This window comes from Nansenia antarctica (genome assembly GCF_963989245.1).
Source record: "Nansenia antarctica genome assembly, chromosome: 6".
Classification (NCBI taxonomy): Eukaryota; Metazoa; Chordata; class Actinopteri; order Argentiniformes; family Microstomatidae; genus Nansenia; species Nansenia antarctica.
In genome coordinates, this window is record NC_137676.1 from 71,078,851 (window position 1) to 71,101,677 (window position 22,827).

At 44.5% G+C, this 22,827-nt stretch overlaps 1 protein-coding gene across 1 annotated transcript in view; it reads right to left on the reverse strand.

Annotated features, from left to right (window-relative positions):
* Positions 1-22,827, reverse strand: part of LOC308161350 (dihydropyrimidinase-related protein 1-like) — a gene marked incomplete at both ends in the record, with an annotated part of 24,557 nt that continues 1,730 nt past the window's right edge. Inside the window, 18 exon segments of the mRNA XM_080535356.1 lie at positions 1-92; positions 1,003-1,168; positions 1,711-1,890; positions 3,059-3,097; positions 3,100-3,183; positions 3,185-3,232; positions 3,894-3,941; positions 3,944-3,988; positions 3,990-4,022; positions 4,024-4,039; positions 11,942-12,098; positions 12,193-12,313; positions 12,664-12,732; positions 13,122-13,202; positions 13,596-13,657; positions 14,520-14,684; positions 15,432-15,616; positions 16,573-16,661. Of these exon segments, the coding sequence (XP_080391482.1) occupies positions 1-92; positions 1,003-1,168; positions 1,711-1,890; positions 3,059-3,097; positions 3,100-3,183; positions 3,185-3,232; positions 3,894-3,941; positions 3,944-3,988; positions 3,990-4,022; positions 4,024-4,039; positions 11,942-12,098; positions 12,193-12,313; positions 12,664-12,732; positions 13,122-13,202; positions 13,596-13,657; positions 14,520-14,684; positions 15,432-15,616; positions 16,573-16,661 (1,680 nt within the window).

Below are 22,827 nucleotides of genomic sequence, written 5' to 3' on the forward strand. Positions count from 1 at the left end.
TCATCCCAGGCTGGTGATGTTGGAGCGACCACCAGGGGGCACTACGATGCGATGCCCGGAGCGCCGGGGGGTGAGGTCATCAATCTGCGCCCCTGAGACGCACAAACAAAACACAACAAGCGGTGTCGGCTACTTCTCTTTGAAACGCAGCAGCTCAATTAGTTAAACATCGTCCTGTATTCATCAGTTCAGCAGGAGACAATGGGGAGGTTCAACCTGTGTCATTGCACAGAGTACAACGAAATGTATTTCATGCTCTAGGCAAGGGGGTCAGAGCCATAGAAGGTGACCCTGAAGCAATCAGGGGTTCAGTGCCTTGCTCAAGGACACTTCGACATGGAGCCAGCTGAGGTTCGAACCGCCGAGCTGCCGACCTTGCGATCATTTGACGCCGGCTCTACCGGTCGATGGTCAAACTGTTTATTATCAACAGCCGGGTTAATTTAATAATAAATATTTAAGACAGGTAACATCCTCCTTTATGCAGTCTTATGGGACAGATGACAGATGACAGAGACACGCTGTGGCGCAGGAGGTAGTGCCGGCGTCTAATGATTGCAAGGTTGTTCGATCAGAGGTTCAAACCCCCGGCTGGCCACATATCGAGGTGTCCTTGGGCAAGACTCTGAACCCCAAATTGCTCCCAATGAGCGGGCTGGCGCCTTGCATGGTAGCTTGCTGCCCTTAGTGTGTGAATGTGTGTGAGAATGGGTGAATGAGAGGCCATTGTAAAACACTTTGGAATAAGGTGCTATAAGTCTGTCCATTTACCATTTACAATGCACAGACACAACAGTCAGAGAGAGGCACCAAAGATATCCTTAAAGAGATGCTACGAGGTAATTTGTATAATTAAAAATGTCTATAATTTGTATAATGTTTCCTCATCATCCCAGAAATAGAGGCGGTGAGTAAAACTGAGCAGGTTAGAAGATTTAGTGTCCTTATTATATTTGTGCGTGTGTGTGTTGAGTCTGAGGTTGTGTATCAGTCTCCTCTTACCTGATAGGCTGAAGTTGGACTGGTGGAGGTTGCGGATTGGTGGGGGCTGGTGGGCGGTGGGAGAGGTTTTGGCCGAGGGGGAGGGCGTGATGTATTTGGGGGTGGCAGGAACATCGTACACCGGGCCGTCGTACATCCCCCGAAAAACACCTTGCCTGCCTTTCACCTGGAGGACACGCACGCACGCACGCACACACACACACACACACACACACACACACACACACACACACACACACACACACACACAGAAAATCTCTCAGACTCTCAGTCTGATTCACTAATTGGTTTTCCTACGGGTGTTTTAGTTGTGTTGTCACCGTGTGTTGAAACTTGTTGTGTTCTCATGCTTCAAACTTAACATCTGTGTGTGTGTGTGTGTGTGTGTGTGTGTGTGTGTGTGTGTGTGTGTGTGTGTGTGTGCGCGCGCATGTGTGTGTGTGTGTGTGTGTGTGTGTGTGTGTGAGATCCAGTATGAAACAGTATGCACACGCTGTGTTGTGTTAACTTCGGAATCTATGTAAGCAACATTCAACCACACACACTCACACACACACAACAAACACCCACACACTCACACGCACACACACACACACACACACAGACACAAACATGCACTTCTTTCCAATTGAATTCTGGGGACTAGATAGTAATGGTCTTCCTTGTTCCGTGTACCGTGGTGCATTGTGGGAGTTGTAGTTCATCTACCTGGCTCCTGCTCTTGATGCGCTGGTAGACGTAGTCTGGGAAGGCCTTGCGGGGGATGAAGCGTCCGGCCCCCTGCTGGGCGTGGAGGTTCCCCCCCTCCAGCACCACCCTGCCCCTGCTCACCACCACCACGGGACCCCCCCGACACTCCATACCCTCAAAGATGTTGTACTCCAGAGCCTGGGAGGGGAGGGAGGGGGGGGGAAGGGATGTGAGGGGGAGGGAGAGGGGAGGGGGGGGAAGGGATGTGAGGGGGAGGGAGAGGGGAGGGGGGGGGGGGATGAGGGGAGGGAGAGAGGGGAGGGAGAGAGGAGGGAGAGAGGGGAAGGGGTGTGAGAGAGGAGGGGGAGGATTGGGTTAGGGGTTAGGATAGAACAGGTAAGAGGGGGACAGGAGAGAGAAAGAAAGGGGAAAGAACAGACGAAGAGAGAGGAGAGAGAGGAGAGAGAGAGAGAGAGAGAGTGTTTATAAGAACATAATGGTAAACTTACTGTGCCATAAACATCACTGTTCATTTTGTGTTTTGTTATTTCAATTTAGTTGTTATTTATTTTTGGTAAAACAGTCCCACTTTTAATATTATTTCCATTATTAAGTGAGAGACAGAGAGAGGCAGGGAGAGAGGGTGATAGAGGGGGGAGTGGGGAGAGAGGGGTGTAGACAGACAGAGAGAGAGAGGCAGGGAGAGAGAGGGGGGGGAGAAGTAGGGAGGGATGGGTGTAGACAGAGAGAGAGAGGGAGGGAGAGAGAGAGGGGTGGAGGGGGGAGGAGTGTAGACAGACAGAGAGAGAGAGTGCAGTGGATTGTTGGGAGTTGGAGGATTATAGTATAAAATCTGCCAGTAGTCTGGATTAGGGGTTTTGACAGCGTTCTGAACAAACTATATATATATAGAATCAGGGGAGGCTGGTGGAGGTAGAAATTGGAGGATGGGCTCATTGTAATGGAATAATGTCCTCTAGTTTCTATCTCCACCAGCCTCCCCTGTGTATACTATATATAACACAGCGTTTTACACCATCGTCCCTGGGGACACGGAACAGTCCGGAAACATCACATCACACACACACAGTCCAACTGGTTCTCGATTTCAAATATCTATTGATCCTTCTTGTAATCAGTGTTCATTCCTTCCTTGCTCCCCCCCCCCACCCCCCATCCCTCCCCCTCTTGCTGTTTCCATCCCACCCTCTCTCCACTCCTTCACCCACCCCCCTACCCCCATCCCTCCCCCCTCTTTCTTCTCTTGCTGTTTCCCCTCCCATCCCTCTCTCCCTCCTTCACCCCCCCTATCCCCACCCACTTCCCCCCTCTCTTCTCCCACCCCCCCCCCCCCGCCATCTCTTACCGACTGCTGTACTTTGGAGGTGATCGTCTGGAGACGGTCGGAGGTCCCAAGATGACGATGTCAGCGTCGGAGCCCACCGCGATCCGGCCCTTGCGGGGGTACAGGTTGAAGATCTTGGCCGCGTTGGGTGCTGGTGACCGCCACGAACTGGTTCTCGTCCATCTTTCCCATAGCCTGAGAGAACACAGGATGTAGGTAAAGGGGGCAACTATATGGACATGGCGGGAGGGTCTGTTGAGCAACAGCATTCATTCAGAAATCAGAATAGATTTCAAGATCCTTCTGCTTGTTTATAAAGCCTCTCACTGGCAACAGCACCAGCATATCTGAAAGACATTTAGCTAGCATATCAGCCCAGTAGAGCTCTCAGGTCTTCTGACGCTGGCTTTCTCTGTGTACCACATGTACAAAAGAGGAGATTTGGTGAGGATGCATTCTCATTTTATGCACCCAGATTGTGAATGTACTGCCAGTTTACATTAGGGATGCAAACTCAGCAAATATGTTCAACTCAAGACTAAAAAACCCATCTTTTTAATATTGCCTTTAAATGACTAAATAATTAAATTATGATTATATGATGATAAAAGCACTTTGAGCTGCAACGTTTGCAGGAAAAGAGCTATACAAATAAAGGTTATTATTATATTAGTATTATTATTCACTTCATAAAACAGCTGGTCACACTTGTGTAGTCGACCTGATAGCCCCCTCGTACTCATGGCTACAGTCTCTAGCTTCAACACACACACACACCAACACACACACACACACACACATTACACGCACATACATACACACATACACACACGCACACACCACACACACACATACGCACAGCCTTGTCCCAGACGAAGGCCATCCTCTCCTCCACCCCATTAGGTTTCCCTCGGGGATCAGGGTAAAGTCCTCCTTTCCTATGGCCTTCTGGGGAGGTGCTGTAGGCACAGTGGGCGCTGCCCACACACCTGGAGGTCCCCGCTGCAACAACAACAACACAACGTCAACACAACATCACCACAACATCGTTACACACACTCACAAACAAACACACACGACAAACACGTACACACAACGTCTACACTACACACACTCACCACACACACACACGCACACGCAGACACACAAACATCAACACAACGACAACACAATGTCACCACAACCGTCGTACACACACACACACGCACACACAAAAACATCAACACAACGACAACACAACGACACAACAGAAACGACACCACAACGTCGTACACACACACAACACACACACACACACACACACACACACACACACACACTAACTCGCAAACACAACGTCAGGGGAATCTTTCAGACATTTGAAAAACGAAGCCTTGGTCTGGTTTATTTATCATTGTATACAATTATTTTTATAATTCTAGAAGCAATCCACGCTGATGCCCAGTGTGCAGGACCAGGCGGGTATTCCATCACCGTCACTAAAGGAAAATCTTCTCTCATGAGATGTATCAAAATAAGCCTGGATCGTCCTTTAGCGACCGTTGATGGAATACCCCCCAGGATTGATGGTGGTTGATGGTGACGTTGGCGGGGAGTTTTCCTGACCACGATGCGCTGACCAGGAAAAAGAAAACCTCCAAAGCGGTTCATCAAAGTCCATAATGAGGGTTGTGGACTTTTTCCTGTTGACCTGAAAAACATACCCTGGCTACCCTGTTGGTTTTGTAGGGTGGTTGCTTTTGAGAGGTACTTGGCCACCAGGTGTCCTCAGTGAGCAGATGCAGTGTGAGCCACAGCTGCAGCCTCTCTCCCTCAAGACCTAACTACAACAGCATCAAAGGGAGGCTGGCGTAGGCAGAAATCGGAGGACAGATGGAACGGAATGAGGAACGGCTTTCAAACAACCGCTATTCCTCATTCCGTACCCATGCATTATGCAATGAGCCCCGACCTCCGAATTTCTATCCTACCGCCAGCCTCCCCCCTCTGTTCTCCTCAACTATCAATCATCTTCAACACCGAGACCCGTACCACGGCCTCTCACCTGAATAATTACCACTTCATTATCCCAATTATGCCTAGACAAGCATCTATTGTAACCACAGAGAGAGAGAGAGTGAGAGAGAGAGAGAGAGAGAGAGAGAAGAGAGAGAGAGAGAGAGAGAGAGATGAGAGAGAGAGGAGAGAGAGAGAGATATGGTTTGGGAGAACATTAAATGATTGCATTATTCATTCAGAGAGAGAGAGAGAGAGAGAGAAGAGAGAGAGAGACAGTAATCCCTTGAAAACCTTTGTCAGATTCTATTGTCCTCCATTGTTCTAAAAATAGAACTTGTCTCTTCACTGGAACCTCAAAAGGACCCCAGTACCACGCCACCTTGGCAACAGCAAGACCCGCCTAGTGAGGAGGGAGGGAGAGAGGGAAGAGGAGAGGAGGAGGGAAGAGGAGAGAGAGAGAGAAGGGGGGGGGGGGGGCTCGGTAGCCTAGGCAACAGATGATGGAGGCTTCTAGTTCTTGTTCTATTTGGGGAATTGGGGACAGAGTAAGGTGCACAGCAGGGTGGTGTGTGAGGGTGTGTGTGTGTGTGTGAGGGTGTGTGTGAGGGTGTGTGTGTGTGTGTGAGGGTGTGGCTGACCTCAACCAGGTTTTTGTGAGATAGACTGGACTAAGGCACTTATGTCTCTCTCTCTTTCTCCATCTCTCTCTCTCTTTCTTTCTCTCGCTCTCTCTGAATGCTGAATAATGCAATAAATTAATGTCTCCTAAACCATCACTCACTCACTCCCTGCCCCTCTCTCTCTCTCTCTCTCTCTCTCTCTCTCTCTCTCTCTCTCTCTCTCTCTCTCTCTCTCTCTCTCTCTCTCTCTCTCTCCTCATCTCTCTCTCTCTCTCTCTCTCTCTCTCAGTAGAGGCAGGTTTTGCTGGTGTGTGTGTGTGTGTGTGTGTGCGTGTGTATGTGTGTGTGCGTGTGCGTGTGCTGTGCGCGTGCGTGTGCGTGTGTGCATATTGTGAATACCAAAACACTGACTACCAATACCCCCCTATGATAGACGCAAGCTAGCTGGTTAGCATCGTGATAGCTATTCAGCACAATCAAACCTGTATACAACATGTACGTCTACCCATGTTTCATATCAATAAACCAGGGGAGGCTAGTGGAGGTAGAGATCAGAGGACAGGCTCACTGTAAAGTGTGGAACAGAATATGGAATGGTATTAAACACACGTGTCTGATATGCTTGGTACCATTCCTTACTCCATTCCAATGCGCTACTGTACGTGATTACACCAGCCGCCCCTGCAACATATACAGCAATATTTAATAATGAATGTACTGTATATTTAATAATATCTACATTTATTATTAAATATTGCTGTATATGTTGCAGGGGCGGCTGGTGTAATCACGGCTAGTGTCATAACGTACAGTAGCGCAACACACCTATATATTATTAAATATACATGTATTATTAAATATTGCTGTAGTTGATATATATTATATTATATATTGTAGTTGATATATATATATAGGGGGTGGCTGTGGCTCAACCATAGAGAAATGTCTCTGAGCAAGGCACTAAATATTGTTGCTCTAGGGTCGCCTATAATGGCTGTGACCCCTTGCCTAGATGCCCCCTAGAGGATACATTGTATTAAGGATAAGGTGTATTCTGTGCAATGACAGTTGATAAGTTGTATTCTGTGCAATGACAGTTGATAAGGTGTATTCTGTGTAATGACAGTTGATAAGGTGTATTCTGTGTAATGACAGTTGATAAGGTGTATTCTGTGTAATGACAGTTGATAAGTTGTATTCTGTGTAATGACAGTTGATAAGTTGTATTCTGTGTAATGACAGTTGATAAGGTGTATTCTGTGCAATGACAGTTGATAAGTTGTATTCTGTGTGTAATGACAGTTGATAAGGTGTATTCTGTGCAATGACAGTTGATAAGGTGTATTCTGTGTAATGACAGTTGATAAGTTGTATTCTGTGTAATGACAGTTGATAAGGTGTATTCTGTGTAATGACAGTTGATAAGGTGTATTCTGTGTGTAATGACAGTTGATAAGGTGTATTCTGTGTGTAATGACAGTTGATAAGGTGTATTCTGTGTAATGACAGTTGATAAGGTGTATTCTGTGTAATGACAGTTGATAAGGTGTATTCTGTGTAATGACAGTTGATAAGGTGTATTCTGTGTAATGACAGTTGATAAGGTGTATTCTGTGTGTAATGACAGTTGATAAGGTGTATTCTGTGTAATGACAGTTGATAAGTTGTATTCTGTGTAATGACAGTTGATAAGGTGTATTCTGTGTAATGACAGTTGATAAGGTGTATTCTGTGTAATGACAGTTGATAAGGTGTATTCTGTGTAATGACAGTTGATAAGGTGTATTCTGTGTAATGACAGTTGATAAGTTGTATTCTGTGCAATGACAGTTGATAAGGTGTATTCTGTGCAATGACAGTTGATAAGGTGTATTCTGTGTAATGACAGTTGATAAGGTGTATTCTGTGTAATGACAGTTGATAAGGTGTATTCTGTGTAATGACAGTTGATAAGGTGTATTCTGTGCAATGACAGTTGATAAGGTGTATTCTGTGCAATGACAGTTGATAAGTTGTATTCTGTGTAATGACAGTTGATAAGGTGTATTCTGTGTGTAATGACAGTTGATAAGGTGTATTCTGTGTAATGACAGTTGATAAGGTGTATTCTGTGTAATGACAGTTGATAAGTTGTATTCTGTGTGTAATGACAGTTGATAAGGTGTATTCTGTGTAATGACAGTTGATAAGGTGTATTCTGTGTAATGACAGTTGATAAGTTGTATTCTGTGTGTAATGACAGTTGATAAGGTGTATTCTGTGTAATGACAGTTGATAAGGTGTATTCTGTGTAATGACAGTTGATAAGGTGTATTCTGTGTAATGACAGTTGATAAGGTGTATTCTGTGTAATGACAGTTGATAAGGTGTATTCTGTGTAATGACAGTTGATAAGGTGTATTCTGTGTAATGACAGTTGATAAGGTGTATTCTGTGCAATGACAGTTGATAAGTTGTATTCTGTGTAATGACAGTTGATAAGGTGTATTCTGTGTAATGACAGTTGATAAGTTGTATTCTGTGTAATGACAGTTGATAAGGTGTATTCTGTGTAATGACAGTTGATAAGGTGTATTCTGTGCAATGACAGTTGATAAGGTGTATTCTGTGTAATGACAGTTGATAAGGTGTATTCTGTGTAATGACAGTTGATAAGGTGTATTCTGTGTAATGACAGTTGATAAGGTGTATTCTGTGTAATGACAGTTGATAAGGTGTATTGTGTGTAATGACAGTTGATAAGGTGTATTCTGTGTAATGACAGTTGATAAGTTGTATTCTGTGCAATGACAGTTGATAAGGTGTATTCTGTGTAATGACAGTTGATAAGGTGTATTCTGTGTAATGACAGTTGATAAGTTGTATTCTGTGTAATGACAGTTGATAAGGTGTATTCTGTGTAATGACAGTTGATAAGTTGTATTCTGTGCAATGACAGTTGATAAGGTGTATTCTGTGTAATGACAGTTGATAAGGTGTATTCTGTGTAATGACAGTTGATAAGGTGTATTCTGTGTAATGACAGTTGATAAGTTGTATTCTGTGCAATGACAGTTGATAAGGTGTATTCTGTGTAATGACAGTTGATAAGGTGTATTCTGTGCAATGACAGTTGATAAGGTGTATTCTGTGTAATGACAGTTGATAAGGTGTATTCTGTGTAATGACAGTTGATAAGGTGTATTCTGTGTAATGACAGTTGATAAGGTGTATTCTGTGTAATGACAGTTGATAAGGTGTATTCTGTGTAATGACAGTTGATAAGGTGTATTCTGTGTAATGACAGTTGATAAGGTGTATTCTGTGTAATGACAGTTGATAAGGTGTATTCTGTGCAATGACAGTTGATAAGGTGTATTCTGTGCAATGACAGTTGATAAGGTGTATTCTGTGCAATGACAGTTGATAAGGTGTATTCTGTGTAATGACAGTTGATAAGTTGTATTCTGTGTAATGACAGTTGATAAGGTGTATTCTGTGTAATGACAGTTGATAAGGTGTATTCTGTGTAATGACAGTTGATAAGGTGTATTCTGTGCAATGACAGTTGATAAGGTGTATTCTGTGTAATGACAGTTGATAAGGTGTATTCTTTGTAATGACAGTTGATAAGTTGTATTCTGTGTAATGACAGTTGATAAGGTGTATTCTGTGTAATGACAGTTGATAAGGTGTATTCTGTGTAATGACAGTTGATAAGGTGTATTCTGTGTAATGACAGTTGATAAGGTGTATTCTGTGTGTAATGACAGTTGATAAGGTGTATTCTGTGTAATGACAGTTGATAAGGTGTATTCTGTGTAATGACAGTTGATAAGGTGTATTCTGTGTAATGACAGTTGATAAGGTGTATTCTGTGCAATGACAGTTGATAAGGTGTATTCTGTGTAATGACAGTTGATAAGGTGTATTCTGTGTAATGACAGTTGATAAGGTGTATTCTGTGTGTAATGACAGTTGATAAGGTGTATTCTGTGTAATGACAGTTGATAAGGTGTATTCTGTGTAATGACAGTTGATAAGTTGTATTCTGTGTAATGACAGTTGATAAGGTGTATTCTGTGTAATGACAGTTGATAAGGTGTATTCTGTGTAATGACAGTTGATAAGGTGTATTCTGTGCAATGACAGTTGATAAGGTGTATTCTGTGTAATGACAGTTGATAAGGTGTATTCTGTGTAATGACAGTTGATAAGGTGTATTCTGTGTAATGACAGTTGATAAGGTGTATTCTGTGTAATGACAGTTGTTGATAAGTTGTATTCTGTGCAATGACAGTTGATAAGGTGTATTCTGTGTAATGACAGTTGATAAGGTGTATTCTGTGTAATGACAGTTGATAAGGTGTATTCTGTGTAATGACAGTTGATAAGGTGTATTCTGTGTGTAATGACAGTTGATAAGGTGTATTCTGTGTAATGACAGTTGATAAGGTGTATTCTGTGTAATGACAGTTGATAAGGTGTATTCTGTGTAATGACAGTTGATAAGGTGTATTCTGTGTAATGACAGTTGATAAGTTGTATTCTGTGTGTAATGACAGTTGATAAGGTGTATTCTGTGTAATGACAGTTGATAAGTTGTATTCTGTGTGTAATGACAGTTGATAAGGTGTATTCTGTGCAATGACAGTTGATAAGGTGTATTCTGTGTAATGACAGTTGATAAGGTGTATTCTGTGTAATGACAGTTGATAAGGTGTATTCTGTGTAATGACAGTTGATAAGTTGTATTCTGTGTAATGACAGTTGATAAGGTGTATTCTGTGTAATGACAGTTGATAAGGTGTATTCTGTGTAATGACAGTTGATAAGGTGTATTCTGTGTAATGACAGTTGATAAGGTGTATTCTGTGTAATGACAGTTGATAAGGTGTATTCTGTGTAATGACAGTTGATAAGGTGTATTCTGTGTGTAATGACAGTTGATAAGGTGTATTCTGTGTAATGACAGTTGATAAGGTGTATTCTGTGTAATGACAGTTGATAAGGTGTATTCTGTGTAATGACAGTTGATAAGGTGTATTCTGTGTAATGACAGTTGATAAGGTGTATTCTGTGTAATGACAGTTAATAAGGTGTATTCTGTGCAATGACAGTTGATAAGGTGTATTCTGTGTAATGACAGTTGATAAGGTGTATTCTGTGTAATGACAGTTGATAAGGTGTATTCTGTGTAATGACAGTTGATAAGGTGTATTCTGTGCAATGACAGTTGATAAGGTGTATTCTGTGCAATGACAGTTGATAAGGTGTATTCTGTGTAATGACAGTTGATAAGTTGTATTCTGTGCAATGACAGTTGATAAGGTGTATTCTGTGTAATGACAGTTGATAAGGTGTATTCTGTGTAATGACAGTTGATAAGGTGTATTCTGTGTGTAATGACAGTTGATAAGGTGTATTCTGTGTAATGACAGTTGATAAGGTGTATTCTGTGTAATGACAGTTGATAAGGTGTATTCTGTGTAATAACAGTTGATAAGGTGTATTCTGTGTAATGACAGTTGATAAGGTGTATTCTGTGTAATGACAGTTGATAAGGTGTATTCTGTGTAATGACAGTTGATAAGGTGTATTCTGTGTGTAATGACAGTTGATAAGGTGTATTCTGTGTAATGACAGTTGATAAGGTGTATTCTGTGTGCAATGACAGTTGATAAGGTGTATTCTGTGTAATGACAGTTGATAAGGTGTATTCTGTGTAATGACAGTTGATAAGGTGTATTCTGTGTAATGACAGTTGATAAGGTGTATTCTGTGTAATGACAGTTGATAAGGTGTATTCTGTGTAATGACAGTTGATAAGGTGTATTCTGTGTAATGACAGTTGATAAGGTGTATTCTGTGTAATGACAGTTGATAAGGTGTATTCTGTGTAATGACAGTTGATAAGGTGTATTCTGTGTAATGACAGTTGATAAGTTGTATTCTGTGCAATGACAGTTGATAAGGTGTATTCTGTGTAATGACAGTTGATAAGGTGTATTCTGTGTAATGACAGTTGATAAGTTGTATTCTGTGTAATGACAGTTGATAAGGTGTATTCTGTGTAATGACAGTTGATAAGGTGTATTCTGTGCAATGACAGTTGATAAGTTGTATTCTGTGTAATGACAGTTGATAAGGTGTATTCTGTGTAATGACAGTTGATAAGGTGTATTCTGTGTAATGACAGTTGATAAGGTGTATTCTGTGCAATGACAGTTGATAAGTTGTATTCTGTGTAATGGCACACTTTGAATCCCTTTCCCTGTATCTATTTAGATCTGGCGCTGTGTCCTACCAGGCCAGCAGCGTGTGGAGGTGGTCCGGGGTCGTGGGGTCGGGGCTCAGCGGGGGAGAGGTCACGAAGGCGGCCGCCTTGGCCCAGTTCTTGCTCCAGTAGTGCGAACCGTCTGTCGCCAGGCCGGCTGTGATTGGCTCCCCGAACACAACAGAACCTGTTAGGACACATTTCCACAAATGAGTTTGATATAAACTAAACTAAAAGAGAGAGAGAGAGACACACACACACACACACACACACAGACACACCTTTCCTCCTAGCCTGGGTGATGGTGTCGGCTGCACTCTTGCTCATCACCTTGGTGATGTACACGGGACAGTTGACGCGGTTGCCCAGGGTGATGGCACGGAACACCGCCTCAGCCTCCAGCTGCAACAGAGCAACAGTGCTAACACCTAGCAACACTGCTAACACCTAGCAACAACACCTAGTAGAGAGAGAGAGAGAGAGAGAGAGAGAGAGAGAGAGAGAGAGAGAGAGAGAGAGAGAGAGAGAGAGAGAGAGAGAGAGAGAGAGAGAGAGAGAGAGAGAGAGAGAGAGAGAGAGAGAGAGAGAGAGAGAGAGAGAGAGAGAGAGAGAGAGAGAGAGAGAGAGAGAGAGAGAGAGAGAGAGAGAGAGAGAGAGAGAGAGAGAGAGAGAGAGAGAGAGAGAGAGAGAGAGAGAGAGAGAGAGAGAGAGAGAGAGAGAGAGAGAGAGAGAGAGAGAGAGAGAGAGATCACCTCTTCAGGACGACTCAGGGGGTGGCCCTCAGGTCCAGTAATTCCCATGCTGAGGATTTTATTCTGCTCCTAAACCAGAGAGAACACCTTCACATCATCATCATCATCATCATCCTCTCCTGAGGTGGGGGGATCGAGCCAGTGATCTTCCGATTGCTAGCTGGCCACTCTAACATAGTGTTATTACCATGTTATTACTGCAGCTACTAGGGTTTTTACGGTACATTAACAACTAGCTACTAGCGTTATTACGGTACGTTAACAACTAGCTACTAGGGTTATTACGGTACATTAACAACTAGCTACTAGGGTTATTACCGTACGTTAACAACTAGCTACTAGGGTTATTACGGTACGTTAACAACTAGCTACTAGGGTTATTACGGACATTAACAACTAGCTATTAGGGTTATTACGGACATTAACAACTAGCTACTAGGGTTATTACGGTACAGTACCTGAGCGATGAGGTCTCCGTTCTCAGCGTGCACCAACGCCACGGCCCCCAGCTCCTTCAGGAAGGACATCACCTCATACAGCTGAGGAAGGAGAGAGAGGTCAACTCAACCCACCTGTCTATCATCATCATCATCACCTTCATCATCATCATCATCAAACCCACCTGAGTCTGTCTATCATCATCATCACCATCACCATCATCACCACCATCACCATCATCACCATCACCATCTTCATCAACATCATCGTCATCACCATCATCATCATCATCACCTCCACCATCACCATTGTCAACACCATCATCACATCATCACCACCATCACCATCATCACCACCATCATCATCATCATCATCACCACCACCATCACCATTGTCATCATCATCATCATCATCATCATCATCACCACCATCATCATCATCATCATCATCACCATCATGATCACCTTCATCAACATCATCTTCATCACACCCACCTGAGAGTCTGTCATCTGGAGCAGGTTCTTATAGGCCATGTACACCTGGAACGAGTTGATCCCTGAGAGAGAGAGAAGGTTCAAATACTTATATATACATATCTCTCAGTATCTATCTATCTATCTCTCTCTATCTCTCTATCTCTCTATCTCTCTCTATCTCTCTATCTCTACTGTCTGTCTGTCTATTTTCTCTGTGTACCACAAGTACAAAAGAAGAGATTTGGTGAGGCTGCATTCTCATTTTATGCACCCAGATTGTGGAATGCACTGCCAGTTTACATTAGGGATGCAACCTCAGCAAATATGTTCAAGTCAAGACTAAAAACCCATCTGTTTAATATTGCCTCTAAATGACTAAATAATTAAATTATGATTATATAATGATTGAGCTGCAACTATTACTATTATTATTTCTATCTATGTATCTATGTATCTATCTATCTATCTATCTATCTCTCTATCTCTCTATCTATCTCTCTCTCTATCTTCTGTCTGTCTGTCTGTCTGTGTCTCTCTCTCTCTCTCTCTCTCTCTCTCTCTCTCTCTCTCTCTCTCTCTCTCTCTCTCTCTATCTATCTACAGTATATGTCTGTCCATAGCAGATAAATTAGCTAATCAATCACTAAGCAGTCCTCACACCGTGTCAGCTACACAATCACATATTGATTAACCACTCAATCTTCTCATCAGCCAACCAATAAACCGATCACCTGATCAACAAGCCTATAAGTAAGTGAGCGTGTGCGTGCGAGTGTGTGTGCATGTGTGCGTGTGTGTGTGTGTGTGTGTGCATGCATGTGTGTGCGTGTGCGTATGTGTGCGTATGTGTGCGTGTGAGTGTGAGTGTGAGTGTGTGTGTGTGTGCGTATGTGTGTATGTATGTGTGTGTGTATGTATGTGTGTGTGTGTGTGTGTGTGTACCTTTCTCCTGCACCAGCAGCTCCAGCTCCTCCTTCACCCCCTCGTGCCAGCGGGGGATGTCCACGTGGAGGGAGTAGTCGCAGCAGGACTTCCTGTCCGCCGCTTCCTGCCAGCGCTCGAACGCCTCCAGCAGACTGTCCCCCGGCTGGGGGGTCACATGATCAACTGGGGTGGAAGAAAGAGGAAAAGGGGAAAGTTCAAAGGTCAGAGGTTTGGGGGTCGCAGCAGTGCTGGATTACTGGGGACTTTGGGATGATTATGGGGTGCCTTTAGTGTGTGTGTGTGTGTGTGTGTGTGTGTGTGTGTGTGTGTGTGTGTGTGTGCGCGTGTGTGCGTGTGTGTGTGTGTGCGTGCCTGCGTGCATTTACGTGTGTGAGTGTGTTTGTGTTTGTGTGCATGCATTTATGTGTGTGTGTGTGTGTGCATGCGTGCGTCCATTTCTATGTGAGTGTGTGCATGCGTGCATGCATTTCGGTGTGTGTGTGCGTGTGTGTGTGCATTTCTATGTGTGTGTGTGTGCATGCATTTCTGTATGTGTGTGTGTGTGTGTGCATGAGTGCGTGCATTTCTGTATGTGTGTGTGTGTGTGTGCATGCCTGCGTGCATTTCTATGTGTGTGTGTGCATGCGTGCATGCATTTCTGTGTTCCTTGCATTTCTATGCGTGTGTGTGTGTGCATTTCTGTATGTGTGTGTGTGTGTGTGCATGAGTGCGTGCATTTCTGTATGTGTGTGTGTGTGTGTGCATGCCTGTGTGCATTTCTATGTGTGTGTGTGTGCATGCGTGCATGCATTTCTGTGTTCCTTGCATTTCTATGCGTGTGTGTGCATGCATTTCTATGTATGTATGTGTGTGTGTGTGTGTGTGTGTGCATTTCTGTGTGTGTGTCTCTCCACGTCCAGACAGACTCACTGATCATGGTGGTCCCCCCGGCCAGCGCGGCCCTGGTCCCCTGGTAAAAGTCGTCCACGGGGGGGCTGCCCAGGTACGGCTTCAGCAGGCAGGTGTTCACGTCCACCCCCCCTGGGATCACCATGGCCCCACCTACCTCGATCACCCTCACTCCCCCGGGCACGATCAGGTTCTCCCCCACCTGCCTGTCAGGGGATGGAGGGGTTGGTGGGGATGGAGGGGTGGGTGGGGGGAGAGGGATGGAGGATGGATGGGTGGGGGAGAGGGGTTGGGAGGGGTGGGGTGAGGGAGAGGGGTTGGGAAGGGGTGAAGATGGGGTGGGGAAGGAGAGCCGGTGAGAGGTGGTGAGAGGGGTTGGGAAGGGGGGAAGGGTGAGAGGGATGAGGGGGATGGAGAGATAGAGGAAGGTTGTGCGGGGGAGAGAGAAAGGAGGTGGAAGGATGGGATGAGGGTTGGGGGTCGGAAGAGAACAGTTAAGACAGTTTCCTCAACTCTCACGGAACACGGAACTCTCCTTGCGTCCTCCATTCGCGTCCAACACCTCAGTACCTCCCCTGAGATCTTGTCCTCCGATACTTACTGAGGACAAAATGGAGGACGGAGGCGAGGAGTTTTTTTTTTTAAGTAATTTTTTCTGGGTGGGGCAGTCCCACTCATATTTTTCATTTTTATTGACAGTTACAGTGAAGATTTAGACAGGAAGGATGGGTGAGAGAGAGAGGAGGGATGACATGCAGGATATGTCCCCGGCCAGAATCAAACCGGGGACCCTGCGGTTACATGGTCAGCGCTTAACCCGCTACGCCACCTAAGCGCCCCTGGAGTCGTGTTCTTAAAGGACAGTTCAAACCAAAGATCCGTGACGAGACGAGAGCGTTTTAGAACGTCCAGCTTCCGAATCATCTTTAGTCTTTAGTCTTCGTTCTGAACTGCCCAGTTTTAGAACGTCGGTTGCTAAGTGGTTGCCGTGGTTTTTCTCTGCGACGTTCTAAAACGGATCTTTGGTCTGAACTGGCCTCAACAGTTGTGAAATGGCTGATATGTTGTACTGTCAAGCCGCCATGTTGAGTCATTGTTGTTGTTGTTGTGGTTGTTGTTGTAGTTATGGTTATTGTTGTTGTTGTTGTTGTTGACTGCTTACTTGATCAGGCCGTCCTCCACGTACACATCTGCAAACAGAGACTGGTCGTCGTTGACGACGCGCCCGCCTTTAATTAGCAGCCGCTCACTCTGCGGGGGAGGGTGGGGAGAGAGAGAGGGGGAGAGAGGGGGAGGGTGGGGGGGAGAGGGAGGGGAGAGAGAGAGTGAGAGAAGGGAGGAGAGAGAGAGAGAGAGAGAGAGAGAGAGAGAGAGAGAGAGAGAGAGAGAGAGAGAGAGAGAGAGAGAGAGAGTGTGAAACTTAAGTTGTGAACAAATCTCGAGTGTCCATGCAGGGTTGTCCCATAGGTGAAGATTTTCAACCAGTACCCCTTTGGACTATGTTCCCTGTTCCCAGGGTCAAGAAAGAAATAGAGAGGTAGAGGGAAGGGAGGACATAGACATTTTGTTTTTCAGTCCTGACATTATTATTAATAATATTAATATAATATTATTCTGTGTGTCTGTCGGCACTATTGTGTGTGTGAGTGTGTGTGTGTGTGTGTGTGTGTGTGTGTCTGTGTCTGTGTGTCTGTGTCTGTGTCTGTGTGTGTGTGTGTGTGTGTGTGTGTGTTGGAGTCTCTCACCCCTAGTCCTTCGCTATTTCTCTGCAGCAGTGAATAGTATGAACGCCTAACGACCCAGTTCTGAACTGAACAATGCGCTCTCCACGTGTTGAAAATGAATTTACGAACGCAGCCACTGTTCCTCCAACACGCATCAGGGTTGTTTTAACGCCATGTACAGTAGCCTAGTGTCTGTTTATAACTTAACATCTGTTTATATATACAAAAAATACTAGGTAAAAGATTTTAAATGTGCGGTACAATGTACAGGGGTGGAATACAATAGACAATAGTGCAATAGTGGTAACTGGCTCAGTATAATAGAGTAAAATGGCTAAAGTACGTAAATGTAAGTAATGGTAAGTAATGGCATGGAGAGTGCCCCCGAGAGGCGCCCGAGAGGTGCCCCAAGAGAGGCGCGCCTTCCCCCTGACAGGTGCGTCTGACCAGTGTCATGGTGTCATGGTGAATCCATGGTGGTACAGTGTTGCCTCAAGGCATCATTTGCAACTTACCATAATGGTACGGTGTTGCCTCAAGGCAACATTTGCATTTTAACAAGTTTCCATTACTTAATTAACAAATAAAGTAAATTAAACTATTAGAAGGTAAGCTTTACTCAGCTATTATTATGAATATATGTTTTTTCCAGATTGAAAAAGGCCAGGAAAAGATGTTTTCAGACGATGTTTGTGGAGAGAAATGGCTAAGCTGATCCTTGTGGGACAGTCTGCAAAAAAGGGATTCAGCATGGCCTACAGAGAGACATGTGACAAATTCAAACACTGCCTTTGGTTCCTTATGGCCCTGCCTCTTTTTCTAAGTATTGCATCATAACTGGGGATGTAAAAGGCCAAGAACGGGTATGTTGCCTAGAGGCACCCCGCTTGTCAGTGAATATCTCCCGCTGGGTCGATGGTAGAAAGTCCGTTCCATTTTCATTCAATCACAAATTGCTTTCCAGTAATTTTGAGGGGTCATTGACCGTGCCGCCCCCCGAAAAGTAATGCTTTAGTTTGCACGAAAAACTCTATTACTGGAGAGTTAAACGTGCATGCGTAATTACCCGAAATTCGCTTCTAGCTGTGTCCATCTCGATAGGAGTATCGTATCCACTCCATTCAACGTGTTTTAGATTCCCATTCCTCTTCTGGTAATGGACACGTTTGAATTTTTACTGTACACACCGACACCGGGAAAGCAACGTTATTCAGCCGCCAAGCGGACCCCCGGCACCCCACTTGTCAGTGAATAGCCTATCTCCCGCTGGAGTATTGTAGTATTTCTATACCTTCTGAAATCATGGCTAGGGCTGGTGATATCAAGCGAAAGGTTCTTTATATACAAATCTGCAGACAAACACTTGTGATCACTTTCTTTTCTAGAAAACGAGCTAGATATTCACTTTCAATTCAATGTAGGCCTACAATTTCGCATTTCTCAAAAACAACAAACTGTCAACTTCGGCTATATGATGTCTTGCTGCAACGCATTGTAGAACCTGCAGCTCTACCCATCCTTAGTTAATACAACAGAAATGTACTTCTTTAACCTGTATTATGCATTATACAACAGTTAGTTCCGACCAAGTAATTTGATTGGACAAGAGGCATTCCATGAGTTACGATACAGTATAACAGCACTGGGACTTTTAACTATGTATCACTCCGCCGCACAGATGTTCTACTAAATGACCGTTAATTAGACTACATGTTTGTGTTCAGGTTACTAGGCAACAGTCCATTTGAAGTTCAGATTTTTTTCTTTCTTTTTTTTCTATGATTAAATAAACAAACAAATCATAATCTGTTGTCGCTTATTACTGTTAACTAATAAATTGCGCTGTAGAACTGTTGTATAAAAGCAATATCACCAAAGGCATATTACTGAACGGGCCTACCGGGCCCAGGCCCAGGGGCCCCAGAGATCAGGGGGCCCTTTGCATTTCTTGTCGCAGGGATGCCGGTAGAAAATGTCCTACTGTAACTGGGACAAATGAGATTCCTTATATGAACGTAAAAAAACAATTTTGAATATACTTTTGAATATACTATTTTGAACAATTTTATAGGGGCCCACGTCTTGCAAAAAAAAGAGAAGCTTGTGTGGGCTACATAGTTTCTATAGCCTACTCAGATTCTAATGTGAATACAGGCTACATTCCCATTAGATTAATGAGTAGGCTATAGAAACTAGACACTAGAGGGCGCCATTCAAGTTTGTGTACTGGGGACAGGTCACGAGGTCACACTGGTGCAGGTCTTTTACAGATATTTTATTAAGGCTGAAGATGATAAAAGCCCACAAGGACTACTCCGCGTAATTATCAATTGTGGCCTGCAATCTATGTTTCCAAATGTTGCGCTGCGGCTATTTTTGACTCTGCCTGTAACCAATTGCGAAGGGGAGCGGTCATTCTCTGTGCTGTCCAGGATTAAAAACGAATTGCGGACTAAAATGACGCAACACCGTCTCAAGGCTCTTTCTCTCATGGCAATTGAGAGCGAACTGACCAAATCACTGGACTTTAATGATATCGTGGATGATTTTGCACGAAGCAGAGCCAGGAAAAAATGCATTGCATAAGGTAAGACTATTTTATGATTAATTTAGTCTTATAAAGCCATCCTGTGGTTGCTATATATGACACCATAGTGTTGCCAATTGTTTTTGGTTGAAAGCGGTGTATTTTGTTACTGTACATGTACTGTTGTTGGCTTCAATTGAGTGTGGCATGCCTGTGTTGTAAATCCTGTGTCGTTGAAATACAGGTGAATTTTTTCTAGTTATTGTGCTGTTGGCTTTGAGTGTTCCTCCGCTGTAAAACCTGTTGAGATGCAGGTAAACGTAGGCTATGTCTTATATGCTGTTGGCATTGTGTTTACTTGCGCTCTAAAAAAAATATGTGTTTGCGCTGGGGAGGGGGGGGGGGGGGCTTTCTACACGTCCAGGCCCAGGGGCCCATTTTTTCATGATCCGTCTATGAATATCACACTCGAGGTCGTGCTGTTATAGTGCGGCCTCGTACCTACGACCGAATCACAGCCGTGCTGATATTCAGTATAACACACTCCCTCTCGTGTGATATTGCTTAATCAGCTCTTTTTATAGCCGATGTGGCCAGCCGGAGATCGAACCGCCAACATGCCGATTTTGCGATCATTGGACACCGGATCTACCACCTGAGCCACAGCCGCGCCCTTTGTAGTCTGAGACATTAATTTCACATACATTATATACAATTTTAGATTTTTTTTAAAAAGAAGGGAAAAAAAAGGCCCATGAGCTCTTAATGGATAGATGACAATTTTTGCGAAATGATGGCGCTCAGTTGTGGTGCTTAATGCTGCGTGCGTGTTTGCCCTAATGATTAATCAGAACACCTGTATCCCTCTATTTGGAGATATGGATAGGCCTTTCCGCTGTTGAATACATTCATTTGTGATGTGTCCATTTGTGGCACACAAGCTAAGTAATATTATTTCAATAATAATAATTGTAAGTGTGTGTGACAGCACAAGCTGGCCTTTTAAAATGGTAATGGTATATAGCGCCTTATTCCAAAGCGCTTTACAATGGCCTCTCATTCACCCTTTCGCACACGAATGGCGACAAGCTACCATGCAAGGCGCCTGCCCTCTCATATGGAGCAATTTGGGGGTCAGTGTCTTGCCCAAGGACACTTCGACACGTGGCCAGCCGGAGATCGAACAGCCGAAACGCCGATCTTGCGATCATTGGACACCTGAGCCACAGCCGCGCCCTTTGTAGTCTGAGACATTAATTTCACATACATTATATACAATTAAATTTAAAAAAAATGGCCATGGACTCTTAATGGATAGATGACAATTTTGCGAAATCATGGCGCTCAGTTGTGGTGCGTAATGCTGCGTGCTTGTTCGCCCGCTAATGATTAATCAGAACACCTGTTTATGTATGCACATTCTTGTTGTCCAATTTGTCCCATTAGAATTAGGGAATGACGTGATTGTGCACATGATGTTTCTATGCTTTCATGATGGGCTGCGTTCCTAAATTCTCTCTGAGAGCGCTGGAGCGCACACTGGCTCAACGTCAAGTAATTTGATTGGACAAGACGCATTCCATGTGCTGATCAGATTCCAGAGCGAATTTACGAACGCAGCTCTAACGGTTTCTCTGCCTGACGGCTAATATATAATATGGCTGAATCACTGTTCAGCATTATGCGCACCAGGGGAGGCTGGAGGAGGTAGAAATCGGAGGACGGGCTTATTGTCATGCATGGAAGGGAATGGTATCAAATACACGTTTTCCAACGAGCCCGTCCTCCGATGACAACCTCCTCTAGCCTCCATACGTGTGTTTGATACCATCCCTCATTCCATTTCATGCAACGAGCCCGTCCTCCGATGTCTACCTGCACCAGCCTCTCCTTGATTGCCGCTGATATGCAAATATAGTCCTATAGTCGCAGATGGAATATGATTTGGTTGTGTAGGAGCCCATACAACTGTGAACATTTCAAACCTGCAAACTGCGACACTTTAAATGAATGTGCAATAACACTATGTGCAATATGACAACCCTTGTGTACATAAGGTTCAGAAATAGGAAATGTTAGGATATTTATAGCATAGCATAGAGTACAGCACAGTGTTTTATTTGTATAGTATAGTAGTATAGTATAGTGGATAGTGGATATAGCCTTTATTTATGTAAACCAGCTCTTTACCCCTCTTGTTTTTTAGTAATTCTTTTTTTTCTTCCAAGCACCAGGGGAGCCCCCCCTCCTAAATTTCGTTGTATGGTACCTGTACTGTATTAATGACAATAAAGACCATTCATTCATTCATTCATGCACGAGGCGACCACCACCTATCAGGATGACAGGCAGCACAATCACAGCCCTGGTTACACCAACATGTTTCCTCCCTGTTGCTCTCGACTCCTGCTCAACATGGTCTCTCTCTTCTTTGGACACCCCCCCCCCCCTCTCTCAGAAGTAATTACGCAAACCTGCCCCCCCCCCCCCCCCCTCTCCGACAAACGCCGTTCGTGGCGAGAAATACGCACCCGGTTTGTCAGCATTAGCAATGTTCACCTCTCGTTACTTAGGAGCTTAGTGTTACTACCGAGAGCGTAGGGCGGTAATATAGCTGACTGATCTCTGGCGCCTCGCTAAGACCTTAATCCCTAGGTAGCCGCATCGGGACACGGGGATCTACCGGGCAGCGCGTCAGCCAGGCCGATACGAGTCTCTTACCGTGAGATGGAGGATGCTCTTCTTCCCTTGGTAGCCCGTCCCAGACATGCTCTCTCTCTCTCTCTCTCTCTCTCTCTCTCTCTCTCTCTCTCTCTCTCTCTCTCTCTCTCTCTCTCTCTCTCTTCTCTCTCTCCTTCTCTCTCCTCTCTCTCCTTCTCTCTCTCTCTCTCTCTCACTCACTCTCTCCTTCTCTCTCTCTCTCCTTCTCTCTCTTCTCTCTCTCTGTCTCTCCTTCTCTCTCTCTCCTTCTCTCTCTCTCCCTCCTTGTCTCCCTCTCTCTCTCTCTCTCTCTCTCTCACCACGCCAGGTGAACTCGGAAGCGGGTTGAGTGTCTGTGTGTCTGTGTGTGCGCGCGTGTGTGTGTGTGTGCGCGCGCGTGTGTGTGTGTGCCTTGTGTGTGTGTGTGTGTGTGTGTGTGTGTCTAAGCAGTGAGTCAGCCGCCGTC